This window comes from Elephantulus edwardii, unplaced genomic scaffold (assembly GCF_000299155.1).
Source record: "Elephantulus edwardii isolate Elephantulus edwardi_28Jun2011 unplaced genomic scaffold, EleEdw1.0 scaffold00103, whole genome shotgun sequence".
Lineage (NCBI taxonomy): Eukaryota > Metazoa > Chordata > Mammalia > Macroscelidea > Macroscelididae > Elephantulus > Elephantulus edwardii.
This window is the reverse complement of record NW_006399853.1, coordinates 2,844,232-2,862,664: the sequence shown is the minus strand read 5'-3', so window position 1 is coordinate 2,862,664 and position 18,433 is coordinate 2,844,232. Positions and strand designations below refer to the sequence as shown.

Here is an 18,433-nt window from a genome sequence, read left to right as displayed (position 1 = left end):
AGCATTAGGTTGAACCATAAGAAATTGCTAATACATTACTTACAAATAAGACCAGTATATAGTTGGCAATTTTTTTTCTTAGAATATGTATCTATGATTATATTTTGCAGATAGTTACATAAGAAGAAACTTTTGTGTCATCTTGTTGCATACTTTAAGATATTTTAATATAGCTGTAACATGTATTTTCTGTTTTGTTGTATCTTTTCTCAGAGTTAGTCACTGTATTATATCTTGGAAAAATCAGTTTGAATACCTGCTACATATAAGCTCTGTGAACACACATTTATCCCAGAGTTTTTTTAAGGAGTTTGAGATTTGACTTGGGGAAAAACAAAACCCACAGGCATCTATTGAAAAACCAGCTTTTTGTGGACAAACTAAGCAATTTCCAAAAGGAGCTGGTGCTGACAAAATGGTGAAAATAGAGAAATTATTTATCTCCAGTCAAAAGCCATGTTCCTGGCTATAGTTGCGTTTGTTTTTCCACTGAGTCTGAGGCAAAAGCTTGTTAATGGTCACTGGCTCCAGCTGAGCCTCTTTACTCTTCAGAACAAATGCATTTGTGTCCTTTCCACTTAAGTCGTTAAGGGAGAAGGCATTGTGCTCTACAATTAATATTTAAGAGAGTAATCTTGTAGAAAATTATAAAATGTTTTTAAAAAATGTTACTCATTTTTCTATCAAATATAAAGTGTCTAAAAGCGACGCTAAATTTTAGAAAACCATTCTCAGATGTTTTGAGAATTTGAATTATAAACACCTCTAAGTTGTATTGTTTCGAACCTGGACTATTTTTTAGTATACGATCAAGAGGGACCACCAGTCCCTAGAAAAGGGCATCATGATTTAAAAAAGTAGAGGGTCAGCGAAAAGAAGGTGGCCTTCGTTCAGGAAGATGGATTGACCCAGTGACTGAAGCAGGGGGTTCACGCACAGCAGAGCTTGAGGGTGGTTCAGGATCACAGACTCTGGGTCTGCTGTACACAGTGTATATGATATAGAGTATTATACGTGGAGTATATGAAGCAGAACAGATTCCACTAATAGCCGCGCTATAGCAGTGTCTTGTTAACACTGTGGTTTTACAAATTATTTGCTAAAACATAATGTCATTCTTTTCATTTTTGGGGACTGTTATTTCCAGAATGTGCCTGGGCCCGTGTCTGGCTGCATAGTTCAGGCTGTGCTGTGACATGAAATACAAGTAATTATAGCTTCCTGTTGATTACCCCGGTGCTGAGGGATATAGTGGCGTGGATAAATTATATTAATAGATGATTCTCCAAATGTCATTTTAACCATTAGCCTCAAATTCTGTTTCATTAAGCCTTTTCTGAGCGATACTTTTAAGTCTCAAAATGGACAGCTTTGGGGCGTTAGTGTTGTCTCCCACCTTTCTGATGGGTGCTGTTTTCGAAACGGAACATGAGTGCCGGGAGAGACGGCACAGGAAGGAGCAGACGCGGACAGGCCACCCGGTTCACAGACCAAAAGCAGTGCTGTGTAGCTGGACCTGGCTGCTGCAGCCTCAGCCTGTGCCCACTGGCCTGCGTTTAGAGTTCAAAGCCAGATCACTGTTGAAATGGCGGGATGGCGGTGTGACTAACATAGGAGAAGCTCATTGACTGAAAATGCATTTCGTGTGTCTACTTGTTGGAAAAAAATAAATATCATACTTTACATTCCAGGTGATCACCTTCTTTAGCTCAAGGTTACTACAAGGAGGAGCTGAGCTGTCGGTGGAACGGGTCCTGGAAATCATCAAGCAAGGTATCATCGCACTGCCCAAAGACAGACTAAAGGTAAGGCCACGCGGGGCCACAGCCACTGGCCTGACCTGGTGGATCACTGCTTGTAAATGTTTGTGACTGCAGACTCTGTTCAGAACCATATTGCATACTCAATACTCCTACTAGAAAAGGTGCATTACCTACTTCCTGGCCTAATACACAGTGATGCCCAGAACTGGGGTGGAGGTTTGTGACACGGTTTCAGAAGAAAATGGCCGGTGAGATCCAGTGAGTAATCACTGCATATACTCTGAGCAGTTCCCGTGTCCTGTGACGAAAGAGGACCTTTGTTTTCTATCCCCTGAAAGAGAGTCAGTGTTGAAGTATGATCAGAGGAGCTGAGGTGGTACCGTGCTCAGGCCCCCAGACGTTCACAAGAAAGGCAAACTGCAGAAACCGAGCTCCTGTATGGGCGGAAGATGTGCTGGTCATCGTCAGCCCCTTAAAGGTTACATCCTCAGAAACCCTGAGGGGAGGTTCTAGTCTGTCCATATAAGGTCTCTTGGACCTGATGTGACACCAGGGGGTGTGATTGGTTATCAGCTGTTATCAAGGCTTGATGGGAAGCCAGTGGTGGCCATGACAAGGGCAGTGGCTCTTAATTGGTTTCTTTTGGAGATGTAGTAACTCATTGAGTCCTCACAGCAGCTCTGAGATGTAGGTAGTGTTGGAATGTGAGATGAGAAAGCTGATGTAATGTGAGGGACATCCTGCTAGAAGCTAGTGGATCTGAGAGAGGCAAAGCCAGGTCGCCTGGCTCCAGACTTTGTAGCATATTTTCACTTGCAGGCCGGCTTTCTGCTCTCTTTCCTCATTGGCTCTAGTTCTTTCCGACGTGCTCTCCTAAATGAACAGCCCAGCGTGGCACTGTGGATGTTTGGCCTTCATGATGGGTTTTATCACCACCAGCTTCTGTTCACAGTCTCTGTTTGGGATGTGTTTTTCAGCACTATCGCTGGAACTACTGCTTAATGAATACTCTAGAGATAGTGTTACAGAATATGAAAATATTTTCAGTTCTTAATAACATGGTTTGTAAAACAGCCGCACATTAGTCATCACAATCCGCTGTGGGAGCTCCCCGTTTGTAAACCACGATGAGAGTCTACGGTGCTGGCCGGAGGCGGCCGGTGCTTGCTGATGAGCTGAAGCGGCACCTCCGTGTGGTGGGGCGGGTGCCTAACACAGATCACAGTTCACGGGGCCCTCTGGCTTTGGTACCATGCTTCATCCTGGTAGCTTTTCAGATGTGGGGAATTCTTCTTATTTCTACTTTTATCTAAAGGAAGCCCTTTTGGAGGGCAGGACGTGGCACTATTTCCTATTTACATAAGCTATCATACTTACCACACACAGCCAGCCCAAAGAGCCTTGAAAATCAGAGAGATTACTTACAGGAAGTGATGAATCGTGCAGAATTTCTGAGCTGAGTCAAGGAAGAAGTGAAAATGGCGGGAATCTGTCAGGAGAGGGTGAAACCGAGCAGTTGGGAATGGGCATTTTGATAAGATGAGAGAATGGAGATTGTTGCTGAGACTTGAGACCTCAGAAGTGGAGCAGACGTGGGTGATGATACGTTCTGGGACTAGCCAGGAGTGTGGGGACTGAAATGATGTACGAGTGAGGGACAGAGCCAATTAATGAACAAGGAACCTAAGACGAGTGTGCCGCACAGATTCCTAGTCACCCAGAGTGATGACAAGCCGAGGGGTGGAGGCCCCTGAGCCGCACATGGGAGGGACTGTGACGTCAGGTACTAGGGCGAGAGGAAGCGGGCACGCGCCTCACAAACACAGGAGAGCTTTTCATTTAGGAACGAGGGAGAATGATCAGAGACCTTCACTGAGAGAAGAGAAAAGGGGACCCCCAGCCCCACGCCCAGACTCTGAAGGCTGCTCTGACAGAGCCCTGGGTGGCATCGTTGGTAGGGAGTTTGCACTGCTCACCCAAAGGTGGCACCGCTCTGACTATTCAGCTCTCCCGCAGCTCTGAGGAAGGAAGAAGAACAGTCCTAAAGCTGCTGGAGGGGCAGTTCCAAGTCGACAGCTGTCTCTTGAATTGAGTCTACTTCCAAAGGCTCCAGGGGAATAGAGTCCTGAAGGGCTGCCTTCGGTTAAAGCCGAGGGCAGATTGAGCAGTGCAGAGGCTGAGGATGTGAGGATGTTTAATAACCAGGAGGTAGGGATTCCGAAAGGCCCAGGGGACAGGGACACAGAGGGGGTTGGGTAAGGAGAACGAAAGCACAAAACAGTATGGGGACAGAGCATGGGCAAGAATGACTGACTGGAAGGGCTTCCGCTTGAGGCAGTGATCACTGATAATGCAGATTTAACCACACAGTGAAGCTTTATCAAGCCTCTGCTCTGCGGTGGCGTTGTTAAAAGTGCCTGGGATACATCAGTGAACTGCAGTACCAGCCCACACAGTCTGGGAGAAGGAGACAGACAATAAACAATTAGTGTAGCCCCTAACACAATTGTCCGTGTCCTTGAACATGATCAGTGCTCTAGAAAATAAGCAAAGGCAGTGGGGGAGCACTTAGAGGAGGGTTTGTGGGCATCATGAACCGCCTGGGCAACAAATAGCAAAGCTGAGGAGGAGTGAGGGAGTTGAGCGCTCGTAGAGGAGGAGCGTTCAGGCTGGAGGAACAGCCACTGAGCAGGGCCTCAACCTGCTGGAGAACTAGGGAGGACGCCAGCGGGTCAGGAATTGTGTGAACAGCAGGGAAATGCGTAGAAGATGGACAAAGACGATTGGAGGAGCCAGAACGCGAGGAGTCAGGTCATATCAGACCTTGTAGACCAGTTCCTGAGTGAACCTGGGAACCAGTGAGAAGAATGACTTGATGTGGTTTCCATTGTAATATCATCTCCCCACTGTATTGTGCGTGGACCGCTGAGCGACTGATAAATGAAGGCCGAGGCTGTCACTTGACCTGTGCCTTGAGGGCGGAGGTTGTTATGGTCATTAGAGGCTGTAGAGTCACAGCAACTCCACAAATAATGGGAACCTTGCCCCATCCCATGCCAGCCTGATGTTCTCCGCCGTGTGCACACCTGTTTTCCCAGTCACTGTCCGTCCATCTCAGTGACAGTCTTCCTCTCTTACTGACCAACATGATGTCTTTCTCCAAGGTCTGGTGTCCTGGGACATTGGGGAGGAGGGGGTGGTAGGAGTACAAACACCAAAAGGTTCAGTGCAAACCATTGTCTAGTGGGGAACCAAGCAAGGGTGGTCCTCAGGTGCTGACAGACTTGTTTATGGAAGCAGATTAGACCTAGTCAGGGTGGTCTCAGAGAGCAGGACCCCTAACACGATAGGGAAAACTCGTAGGTTGGTTGGCGGCACCTGAAGTGGTTAGAAGCTTCCCTGTGGTTTGCTCAGCGGTCTGTGGTTCATTTTGTTACTAATGTGGAGAACCTGTGTGTGCCAGACCCTTCAGACAGACTTGGGGTAACACACCTTAAGCGTAAGAAAACGTACAGAGCATTACCAGAAAGGTAGAAGTGTACTGAGAATGCCAAATTCAGATTGTTGTCATTAATCGTAAGAAGAAACGATTCTAACAGAGAAGATATCCATAAGTATTGGGAGAGTTGTTTATGGAAACAGATTTGTATTTGTTCTGCACAGTTTCAAGGAACACGACCAGGACCTGTGGGTGGAAGCTACGTACGGGGAGACACATTTCAGTTCCATATAAGGAAGAAATTCTAAAAGCTGGAAGTATTTCTAAATGGCATGAGCAGGTTTTAGAAAAGGACCCAGTCACTCTTCCAAGCTAGCCACTTGGCAGGGAGGATACAGGTCCCATCTTGGACTAAGCTCCCGTCTGACTCATATCGCGGCTCATATCTGACTAGATCAGTGAGTGGAAAGGATTCTGACACTGAGTTCAGCTTCAGCAGAAAGAGTGCCAGGAACCACTGGCAACATGAATACAAAGTAAGAATCCCTTGTGCGGAGATTTGCCGTCAGATTATAGAGATCCAAACATTGCTTCCAAAACCCAGCTATGTGACTTTTAAGGACCTTTCTATTTCTAAGAGTCCGTCATTCTACCAGAAGCTAACTGGAAACCTGCTGATGATAACTCTAGGAGTCTAGTTCTGAGACTTTCAACCCTTGCAACACAGAGAAGGCGTGAAAGGGGAGGAATGGACAGTGTGGTGTATGAGTAGTAAAAACCAGCGACACTAAATGAGGAGCTCCAGCTCTTCGATAAGCATGGATTTTAAAAGGACCTGTGCAAGAGATAGTAGATATGGAGGCCAAGTACAATGGAATGACATGAACCTATACAAATGATGTCAGAAGACTCAATTTAAAATCTGTAGGCTCACATTAGTCCATGCCATCAGGCTTTGGGTAGACATCAGACCAAAGAAGAGTTTATCTGAGGAAACGCTTCTGATAACGACAGCTGTTTAGTATCTCCTGTCAGGAGGACATGGCATCACTTACTTAATGTGATCATTTTTGTCGGATGTGCATAATTTGAATCTAATCCTGAGAAAAACCTTAGAATAACTTCACACATACATGCATTTATCAAAGTAACTGACGAGCTCTCATCAAGAAGACATTAGCGTCCTAGTGATGGGAGTGGAATCTTCTGTTTCAAAGGCTTGTGAGCAGTCATCTCAGCTAAAACTATTGTTCTCTACTGGTTAGAAATGAAGGAGGAGAAGGAAAAGGATGTCTCAAGAGAAGAAAGTCTAATGGCCTGTGAGGACCTTGGCCTAGTTGGCCCTGAGGTCAGAAGAATTGGACCGTTGACCCCTCCTCAAAGGGCGCAATTGTTGAACCCTGAGAAAATGGAAGAATAATGCAAAACAGAACTGAGATTCTTGAAAAGCCCAAACATGCTGGACCAGTTGAGACCAACGACACTCTCGGATCATTACTCTAAGATAATTCCTTACACACTGAATTAAAACTGTTGCTGGAGAACTTTTAGCAAAATAACTGCAGTGTACAGAACAAAAGATAGAACGCATGAATACAGTGATGTATTAAGAAAAAAGATTGGTGCAGTTAGTTTTATAGAATTGTACGTGAGAAAAACACTGAATTGGGATTGTGTCTTTTATACTTTTGCAGTTTTTTGTTTGTTTGTTGTTGGGTTTGGTTTTTTTGCCGTGTTTTTTGAAACGGTATTTTTTTCTGCATTCTCAATTCCTTTGTGACTTGAGGCCATGCAGCTCAGAATTACTGTGGGGAGGGCAGGGAGGAAGGAGTGATTGGAGAGGCTGTTTGGAAGAACTGTGTGCGCAGTCCATGGCATATCTGTCCCAGAGAGAGCTGAACTGGGTCTGAAGCTTCCACCTCGGTCAGGTATGCAGCCAGGTTCTCGGCGCCCTGGAAAAAAGTCCCAAACCTTGGTGACCTGCCAGAGGAGGAGAAGTCCCTGAGTCTTGAATGCATGGTTTTCACATGTGGGGCTAGAGCCCTGGAGGTGACTGCGAGAGAGAAACTCTGACTCAGCACTGGAAGAAAATGAAGAATCACACAGCCCAACTCTATCGAGCTTAGTCCTCACCCAGCGTCCTTCTTCACAAAGGACTCCACAGCTGGACTCAACACTGGGCTTAGCACACCAGAAAATCCTAGCTGTTATTATTTCTGTGATCATCTTTTCAAAATGAGGCAAATGACTAGTCTTAAAACAGGAAATAAATGTTTCTGTATCTTACAATGGAAGCCCATGGCATGGTAATTGAATTTTGACCAAATAAAATATTTTTCAATCAAGTATTATTTGACATAGCTCTTCCCAAATATTTGCATAATAGCCTGTGAGAGACTATATACTCCTTGGGAAAATCTGTACAGTTAAACAGCTTGGCTGTCCAGAGTAAATAGTATTAATGTCATAATACCAATTTGTATATAAGAACTTGGTATTTGGAACCTAACAATGCCAGTAAGGTGTGGTATGGTATGCCAAAGGAATTACAGCATGCAGGTAATGTACTTGAGAGCTAATGCATCGTGCGCTTGGTATATTAAAAAGAAAGTGCCATTTCCATTTGCACCTGTTGCCATGGAGTCAGTTCTGACTCAGTGACACGTGGGTTTGAGAGTGCAGTCACCCGTGGGGTTGTCACAGCTGTTATCTGTGGAAGCTGATCACCAGGCCTTTTTTTTTTTTTTTTTTTTGCAGCACCAGCAGGTGGGGTCACAGCCTGTAGGTTACACCTGAGAGCAAACAGTTTGCACGTCCCACGGACCTTCCTATTTCAGAAGGTGACATAAATGAAACTTTTTGTTGCTTGGAACTATGGTTAGACAGTGTGAAGATATTAATTGATCTGTCAGAGGATCCAGGCCAGTTAACTCTTCAAACAATATTTTATTGAGGCCAAGGTCATGGGTAAATAAATACTCAAGTGGTCCAGTTAATTTTTCCGTGAAATACAGCAAGAGATTGTTCTCATGGCCCCAGCTGGAGGCTGCAAGGGGGACAGATGATGGCACAAGGATGATTCAGTTTTTTTAAAAAAAAGCCATCACCAGTACTAGAAAAGAAACAAAAATTACATTTACTCACAGATGGTGAGTCATCCTCAGGTGGTTTAGCTGGTAGCACATTATTACCACAGATGTTACGAAAAGAGATAAAAAGGCTCTTTATCCTTATAATCAAATCTTATCTCAGTTATTTTAATCATCTTTTTGGATTGGCTGTTTATAATAAAACGAATCACTTAAAACCTCTAGAGTTTAATTCACAGACTACGACGGTAGCTAAAGTTGATTGAAAACTCAAGCTGTGTGTTGAATAATATTTGTATCCTACTACATGACAGCCCATCATCCTTTGGGGGGTTGACTAATATACAGTGATAAAATAATTGTCGGGTGTGTAATAATACCTTTGTACATGAGACTGATGTAAAAGAGATCACTTCAAGTTGAAAATGCTGTTTTAGCTTTTACGCCCTTTGCGAGGTTTGAAGAGTGGATACTCCCTCACTTGTTCCTTATTGGAATGTAAATGAAGCATGAAAACACTCTGAGTTCTTTGCAACCACCTTTTGGCTTGTTGGAAAGTATCACAGTGCCTCCTACTCAGGAGAAATTGGCCATCTAACATAGGCCAGAAGCTTCTGAAGTCCCCTTCAATTGAAGAACTGAAGCCAAACTTGTAGAAGACCCATTCTTCCAATTTTGGGCAAGTAAACATTTAAGATCTGGAAGCCCATGGCATAGTAATTGACTTTCAACCAAATAAAATATTTTTCAATCAAATATTATTTGACATAGCCTTCCCAAATATTTGTGTAATAGCCTGTGTGGGACTATATACTCCTTGGATAAATCTATCTATACAGTTAAACAACTCGGCTGCTTAGAGTAAATAGTATTAATGTCACTGTAAACATTCTCTTCTTACTGGTATTCCATGAAGTCTGGGAAAGGCAATACCTGGTAGTTAGTTTTTTTAGACCTTCCTCCATAAACAGAGACATAAAGAGCAGACTCTGCAATCCTAAATTGCTTATTTCTCCTTGGGCTTTGGAAGGAAATAAATGAAGTTAGTATGTCTCCTCCGGAGGCTGAGTTAGAAGGTGGGCTCACCATTCTCACTGTCTGCACCAGTGACAGACCGTGTTCTCATTCTGTGGACCAGCCAGTAATTTGAATGTCACAGTGATGGGTCAGGCTTCATCCAGGTCTGTGCAGCGTCTTACACATACCACCTCATACGTATGCATGTAGAGAGGCCAGCTTCCTTTATTCAGCATAGTGGATTATCTGTGTCTTTTGAGGCTTTAGAATTTTACCACATGGAGTATTTGAAAATTTGGTCATGATTCTCAAGAGTGATCCATCAAAAGACCTCTCTTTTAAGTTGTAAAGGGGAAGCTGTGGAGTCATGTTTCAGACATTAAACAGACTTTTCATTTGCTGAAGATATTTGATAAATCATAGGAATGAGCAAGAGATGACCAGTTTCATGGATTGTCATAGATTGTCAGCATTTGACTATTAATGGGCACTTGGGTGGTTTATATCCTCCGAGCCACATGATGTGGCCCAGATCTGCTTCCATAACCATCACCACGAGAGCCCTAGGGAACGAGGTCCTGTTCTATGATGGCCGGGCTGCTGTGAGTCAGAATCACGTCAACAGCAGCAGGTCTTGTTTTAATCAGAATTGATTCCTAACCGAGAATACATTCTCTAAAACTTTGAAGTGGATACCGGACTTTTTAAAGAAGCTGTAGCCCAGTATCTTAAATACTAACATAGTGCCTTACACATAGCAAAACTGGCCATTGAGGGGGATAAAATGCTTTCTTTATTAGCTTTCCTTTTGGACCAAGTCTGAGTTGTTACTGCTGGGAGTCACAGCAGCCCTCTCTGTATACGACTTCACCCGAGTCAGGGCCATCCTCACAGTCTCCGCTGTGCTGGGGCCGGTTGTTGCGGTCACTGTCTTGTTGAAGGCCTTCCGCTCTTTCACTGACCCTTCATTTTTCCAAGCATGACGTCCTTTTCCAGGGCCCTCCTGGCAGCATGTCTGTGCTTCTAAGGAGCACTCTGGCTGCTGAAGGGTAATTGGCACATAGTTAATCATGCCAGTCGTTGTTGTTGTTGTTGTTGTTGTTAAGTGCTATTGAGTTGAGTTCAATTCACAGCAACCCAGTGAACAGCAAATCTGAAACTTGCCCTATGCCGTGCCATCCGCATCACCTCTGACAGGTGAGCCCATTGCTGCAGTCACCATGTCAATCCATCTGGTTGAGGCTCTGCCTCTCTCTTGCAGGCTTCCAAACATGATAGCCTCTCCTAGCAACATGTCCGAAGTATGAGATAAAGCTTTGTCATCTTTACCTCCAAGGAAAACCCTAGCTGCATTTTCTCCAAGTAACTTAGTGATAAAGAGTTGTGCTACCATCCCAAAGGCATATGGTTCAAATCTTCAGCCGCTCTACAGAAGAAAAGTGGGCAGTCTCCCCACACACAGTATCCTGCCTCTGAAAACTCACAGACAGGTCAGCTGTGGGTCAGTTCCAAATCAATTACACACTACCACTGCCACAACAACATGGTAAGAGCCCTGCCATGCCATATTCCGGTTTCTGGGCACTGCTTTTGCTGGGTTTTTAGGACTCTGGCCCCGAAAAGTTGGTTGTATGAAGAGTGTGAATACTATTAATGCCTAAATAGTGAGCTTGAGATAATTAATTAGCTCATGAAACAATTTTTACTTTCCTGACAACTCAGCACATGCAGGTTCTCTGAGGATGCTTGCTTGGGAACTGAGGGCAACAGGAAGTTCGTTAGACATTTTGCGCTCTAATTGGCAGGAACTTGATTCCTTTTTAAGACTTAGAAATAATTAATGGTACAGTCTTTAGCCCGAGCCCAATTTAAAGTATGAATTTGCACAGATCTTTCCGGGGTTTTCCTAATCTCTGAATAATTAGTGCCAAGCACTAAATTGTGACGATTCTTAATAGTATATCCCACTTGAAGAAAACCCTGCATACAGAAATTCCATGTTTAAAAATGATATGTTGTAGGATAATTGTTTGTGCCTAGAAGGAATTTTTGTTCACCAAGAAGATTCTTCTCATGGCTTGAGTGGACATTTCTTTTTACTACTGAATCATCTCCATTGGACAGTTTTACCACAGTTTATCAGTTCTCCTGTTGAAGGACACCTTGATTGCGTCCAGTTTGGGACGATTATGAATAAAGCTGCTATAAACTTTTACATGTAGGTGTTTATGTGGATATCGTTTAAATTCTTAAATATGTAGGAGCAGGACTGCAGAGTACTATGCTAATCCTTTGTTTAGCTTTGTGGGAAATTGCCATACTATCTTCCAAAGAGGCCATACTATTTTTCCATACCAAGTGGCTGGCTCTACCATTTTGCCATATCATTCCATTTTACCATCCCATCCCGAGGGGCTCTACCATTTTGCCATACCATTCCATTTTTTTTTTAATTGCGGTTTTAATGACAGTTTATAGAGAACATGGATTTCCATTCATTCATTGTAGCACATTTTCCTCCCTGCCACCTCTCCCCACCCCACCCCTTAGGTCACTTTTCTCTTTGAAAAAAAAAAAAAAACACCTTTCCTTGTTAAACACTCTCCCCTCCCCCTCAATTCACTTTACTATGTAGCTCTTATTCTGGACTCTTGTCATGCAAATAATACTTAATCATATATCCCTTTTAAATAGTTCCCTCTCAACTGTTTCAATGCCATGTACATTAATTATTTATCCCCTCTTTTTTTAGTTTCCCTCCAAACCCGATGTCAGTCCTGTTTTATAACAGTGGCATTATGCAGTATATTTCATGAGTTCCTTGTTTTTCACTGCTGCATAGTACTCCATTGTGTGACTATACCACAGCCTCTCTATCCATTCGTTTGTTGATAGGCACTTAGGTTGTTTCCAACTCTTTGCTATTGTGAACAAAGCAGCAATAAACATGGGTGTGCATATATCTGCTTTGGTGGCAGTTCTGGTTTCTTTAGAGTATATTCCCAGTAGTGCAATTGCTGGGTCAAATGGTATTTCTATTTCTAACTTTTTGGGAAAGTGCCATACTGCCTTCCATAGTAGTTGCACCATTTTACACTCCATCCAACAGTGAAGAAGGGTTCTACTTTCTCCACAACCTCGCCAGCATTTGTTGTTTACTGCTCTGTTGAATTTTGCTATTGTTAATGGAATGAGATGATATCTCATAGTTCTTTTGATTTACATCTCTTAGAGCTAGGGATTCTGTCCATTTCTTCATGTGTTTGTTCGCCATCTGAATGTCTTTTTTTTTTTTGTGAAGTATCTTTTCATATCCTGAGCCCATTTTGCAGTTGGGTTGTTTACCTTTACCTTGTTGTGGTTCCATTTTGCCATACCTTTCCATGTGGCTATACCATTTTGCATGGAATTGATGCCTTTGAGCTGTGGTGCTAGAGAAGAGTATTAAAGGTACCATGGACTGCTAGGAAAACATCCTGAAAAGAGTTAAACCAGGTGGCTCCTTGGAGGCAAGGATTCTGAGGTTTCGTCTAACATACTTTGGACATGTTGTAAGGAGAGACCAGTCCTTGGAGAGCGACATCATGCTTGGTAGGGTGGAGGGACAGCGCAGGAGGGGAAGGCCCTCAATGAGGTGGATTGATTCAGTGACTGGGGTAATCAGGATGGGAGTGTCAGAGACAGTGTGATTGGCACAGGACAGAGCAGAGTTTAGGGCTTTTGTACATAGGGCCACTATGAATCGCAAGCAACTCGACGGCACATAACAACAACAACAACCGGCAATGAATGTCAGTTCCTGTTGCCAGCATGTGATGGCATTATTGTTTTGGATTTTAGCTATTCCAATGAAGATGTCTCTGGTAGCCTCGTCTGTTGGTTGTTACTTTGCTCACCAGAAGGCAGCATCTCTAGCAGTTCTAACCCACCACATGACAGGAAAGAAATGAGCACTGTCTTTTCATTAAGATTTACAGCCTTAGAAACCCAACAAAAGTCACTGTGAGTTGCAGTGGACTCTGGCAGTGAATCTGGTTTTGGTTTCGGTGTCAGGGATGTGTAGTGGCATTTCCCTGATAGTCATCTGCTCTCTCTGGAGCTCTGGTGTCTTGGCAGTTAGGAATTGTGCTACAGTACACGGTTTGAATCCACCAGCTTCTCTGAGGGAGAAAGATGAGCGGTCTCCTCCTGTGCGATTTACTGCCTCTGAAAACCTACTGGAAAGTCAGCTATGGGTTCCAACATGGTGGTACACAAGGATGACATAAATACTAAGCATTTTTTTTTCCACTTATGTGGCTACTTTAATATTATAAACTTGAAAGTTGCAACCAAAATTGTATGATCCACAAAGCATAAAAATATTTACTCTCTGGCCTTACAAAAGTTATTACTTGTCTCTTGATCTATACTACTATTGGTTTCTAAATTGCTCGTACAACTGGTACTCTGTTGTTGTTTGTTGTTGTTGTTGTTACTAAGCATTTTTTATATTTGCAAGTTTCTGTGCGGATCTTTTACCCATTTGAGGTTTTTGTTTTAAGCGTATGTATATAGAAAGAGAAAGGAGAGGGAGAAAGTAGAGGAATTAGAAATATATGAGTCCTTTAGCAGATATATATTTTGCAAATCTTTTCTAAGTGGTTTATGTTTTCACTCTCTTAGAATGTCTTTTGCAGAGCAGACATTGTTAATTTTAATGAAGTCCAGCTTACCGATTTTGTCTCTGATGAATTGTACTTTTGATGTCATTATCTAACATAGTCAAACCAAGGTTACATCAATTTTCTCATATATCATCTTCTAAAAACTACTTAGTTTTGCATTTTACATTTAGGTCTGTGATCCATTTTAAGTAATTTTTTTTGTAAATAACTTTTATCCAAGTCCTTTTTATGAGCATTTAATTGTCCCAACATCATTTGTTGAAAAGACTTCCTTTTTTATTGATTGCCTTTGTCAAACTTCAGTTGGCTGTATGTGTCCATTGCTGGGCCCTCTGTTCTGTTCTACTAATCTGGTTGTCCCCTCACCAATGCCACGCTGTCTCGATCTCTGTACCTTCATGAAAAGTCTTGAAGTCAGAAAATACGCCCCTCTCCTGCAGTGTTGTGCTGCTTGACCGTTGCCACTCCCTATCAGCTTCCGGGGCTCTGGTTCTGCAGTCTTTAAGGAGTTTTGGTATTGACCAAAAGGTAACACCGGTGTGGGGTTCACAAGCAGCCCCACTAGAGAAAGACGGGCAGTCACTTGGTGTGCCATATACAGCCTAAGAACACGCACTGGAGGGTCAGCTGTGAACTGGTTCCAGCTCATCAGTAGTGAGAATAAACATCTTGGGTCCATTTTATTGCTGTCCACAGCATAACTTACTGGGATTTTGAATGGACTGGAATTGAGTCTGCAGATCAAATTAGGAGGAGTTGACACCTTAACAATATTGAAGTCTATTCATGAATGTGGATTATCTGTTTATTTATAACGCTCATTCGCCTCATCATTTTTGTAGTTTTCCCCCCTTGTACAAATTTTCTTACATTTCTGTCTAACAGAAGTGCCCCAGTGGGTAGCTTTAACTTTAAAAGAAAGACGTTTATTTTCTCATGTTTTAGGGCAGAAGTCCAAATTCAAGACACCAGCTCCAGGGGCCAGCCTTCCCACATGGTTGACACTGGGGGAAGGTCTTGTCTCTTTACCTTCTGTTTCCTGACCCCTAATAGTAGTAACTGCTTGGAGTCAGAGGCAGCTCATGGCTGACCCTCCAGTAGGGTCTCAGAGGTTTAAATCACCTGGGAGGAGATCAGCCGTTTTTCTCCTGCAGAGAAGCAGGTGGATTGGAACCACCTGTCTTTGGGTTGGCAATTATATCATCTGTAAACAAAAACCATGTTACTCTTCCTTTCTAGTTTCTCTGCCCATGTAATCCTTAAAAACTATCTGGGCTTGAAATGAAAAATAAACAACCTAAATTTAAAACAAAACAAAAAAAAAGGAAAAAAAACTATCTGGGCTTAAAAAGAGTGTTGAAAAGGAAGAGGTGAAAGAATATAGCCTGGCATTGCTTATGTCCTGGGGGAGATGCGGCCATTTTCTCACAGTTTAGTGTGATATTAGGTATATATTGTCTGTTGATGTTCTTCTGTCACGTTGAGGAAGTAGCTTCTGTTGCTGATTTGCTGAGAATTTTTTTCATAAAGGGCTGATGATTTTTGTTAAGTGCTTTTTATCCACCTATTAGTGTAATCAAGAAATTCTGGTGGCCTAGTTGGTCCACAGCATGTTGGGCCTCGTGTCTCTGGGGTTTGAATCCCCCCGCAGCTCCGTGGGCGAAAGATGGACAGTCTCCTTTCACTAAGACCTACAGCCTTAGAAAAAAACCCAGTGCAGCGGGTGGCTGTAAGTTAAATCACCTTCATAGCAGTTTGTTGTATTAATATCATATGGGTTTTCTTCTTTAGCCTGTTGATATAATGGATTACTTCAATTTACAAGTGCTAACCCATTAACCTTGCTTACCTGAGATTTATCTCACTTTATCGTGAGCAGTGGTATCTCTCTGGAGACTAAAGTGCGTCTGATACAGGCTATGGTCTTCTCAATCACTTGTTATGCATCAGAGAGTTGGACAATGACCAGGGAGGATAGAAGGAGAATTGATGCCTTTGAGCTGTGGTGCTGGAGAAGAGTATTGAGAATACCATGGACTGCTAGGAAAACAAACAGATTTGTCCTGGAAGGGGTTAAACCGGGTGGCTCCTTGGAGGCAAGGATTCTGAGGCTCCGTCTAACATACTTTGGACATGTTGTGAGGAGAGACCCTGGAGAGGGATATCATGCTTGGGAGGGTGGAGGGACAGCCCAGGAGATTGATTCAGTGACTGGGATAATCGGGATGGGAGTGTCAGAGACAGTGCGATTGGCACAGGACAGAGCGGAGTTTAGGGCTGTTGTACATAGGGTCGCTATGAGTCGCAAGCAACTCGACGGCACATAACAACAACATTATTTTTTAATACATTGTTGAATTTGATTTACCAGCATTTTCTTAAGGATTTATTAATTTTTTTAACGTATTTTCATCACAGTGGTAACCCATCCCGCTGCTGAGCAGGAGATCAGAAGTTCAAGTCCCCCCAATACTCTTCATAATAAAAACATGGCAGGCTGCTTCTGTAAAAGTACACAGCCTAGGAAACCCTTGGTGGGGGGATCACCTCAGAGATACCAGTTGGGTGGGGATTTTTTTTTAAATGAAAGTTTACAAATTATATTGCCTTTTCATTCAGTCATTCATATATATTCTGTTTCATAACATTTATTACAGTTGATTGTCACTAATTAAAATGTCTGATCAAATCCTTATTTTATATATTGCCTTTCCCTCCACTTAAATATTGGTCTTTAATTTATCTTTCTATTAATGTCTTTGTCTGGTGACAGCATTGCAGTTGCATTGGTTTCACAGAATGTATAAGGAGGTGTTCTCTGGAAGAACATGTTTTATGCCTATTTTCCGAAGTGAGTCATGTGCATAGTACCTGCTCATGGTCATGCATCATGTCCCGATTATAGTCAGGGTTTTATCTACTATTTGTCCTTCCTTTTTAAAAATGTTTAAATAGTGAGGGCTATTATACCCATCAAGGACTATATAAACTATGTATGCAATCTTTGAAAGAATAATTGTAAAGTAATATGCATTGAATCATGACTGGACCAGAAAATGGCACTTTTCTAACCATTTAGACAACTCAATGTGTCCTCTCTGTCGAGAAACAGGAGTAAATCGCCAGGCCTTTCTTCCAAGTCTGTCAGAGCCAGGAAGCTTAACTGAAGCATCAACTGAAGTTCAGTGTCATGGCAATGTGCAGGTCTCCACTTACAGACAGATGTTGGCTATATGTGAGGGATGTTAGCCAAGAATGAGAACCCCATTCCCTCATATGAAAGATTTATGCTGTTGAATCACATTTAAAAAATAATAAAGTACTGATACATGCTCCAACTTGTATTTTGAGGTGAACCGCTAAATCATTATGCTACATGAAAGATGTCAAATGGAAAAAAGCCGCCCTCATGTTTTATTTCGTTCCTGCAAAATTTTCAAAACAGCTGACTCCACAGAGACAGAGGTAGATAGGTCATTGCCCAGGTCAAGGGGAAGGGAGATAGGAAGCAACTGGCTTAAGGGAGCAGGGTTTCCTTTTGGTGTGATGAAAAGTTTTGGGAACTAAGTAGATTGTGGTCGCACAGCATTGTGGATGCATTCAGTGTCAGTGAATGGCTGTTCACTTTAAAATGATCACTTTCATGATAGTAGATTTCACCTCAATGACTTCTGTATTAATATTGGCTCATTAGTTGTGACAAACATACCATATTAATATTATTAAGTTAGCAGTAGGGTAAACTGGGTTTATGGGAGTTCTCTGTCCTATTCTGCAGATTTTCTATGTTGTTACATGCCGTCAAGTGATTCATAGCAACCCTTTGTACGTTAGCTCTGAACCTTGCCCTGTCCTGAGCCTTTCCCATCATCTCTGACAGACACAATCTTGCCTCTCCAGTCACTGAGTCAATCTATCTCCTCCTGGGTCTTCCTCTCTTCCTCTGTCCCTCCACCCCTCCATGCATGCTGTCCTTCTCCAAAGGCTGGTCCCTCCTGGCTATGTGCTCAAAGTATGTGAGACAGAGCTTCAAAATCCTTGCCTCCAAGGAGCAGTCTGGTTTCACACTCTCCAGGTCAGACCTGTTTTTGTTAAGTAAAACGTATTTAGAAGATAAAATATCCCCACCACCACCAAAAACAAAAAAACAAAACACTGCTAAACATATTTCTCCAAATTCTTCTTTCTTTCTCTTATTTTTCCACAGTCTTCTCTCCCACTTTGTACTTTGTAAAAGTATTGTGCTGCTGACCAAAAGGTTAGCAGTTCGAATTCACCAGTTGCCACTCAAGGAACACAGTGGAGAGCTGGTGTGGGTTGGGACTGGCCTGAAGGCAGTGAGTTCATAAATTTTAATCACCCTCATTGGATTGTAACTTCCTTGCTATCTTTTCTATGTTTGTATCTCCACATAAGCCACCTTGCACAGAATAGCTATCTGGTAGCTAAATTACTGAG

The 18,433-nt window shown here is 42.8% G+C and overlaps 1 protein-coding gene across 1 annotated transcript in view; it reads left to right on the top strand.

The window, feature by feature from the left end:
* DYM (dymeclin) overlaps positions 1-18,433 on the top strand; it is a 313,354-nt gene that overhangs the window by 256,102 nt on the left and 38,819 nt on the right. Inside the window, exon 15 of the mRNA XM_006891704.1 lies at positions 1,692-1,805. Within this exon, the coding sequence (XP_006891766.1) occupies positions 1,692-1,805 (114 nt within the window). The remainder of the gene's footprint in view (positions 1-1,691; positions 1,806-18,433) is intronic.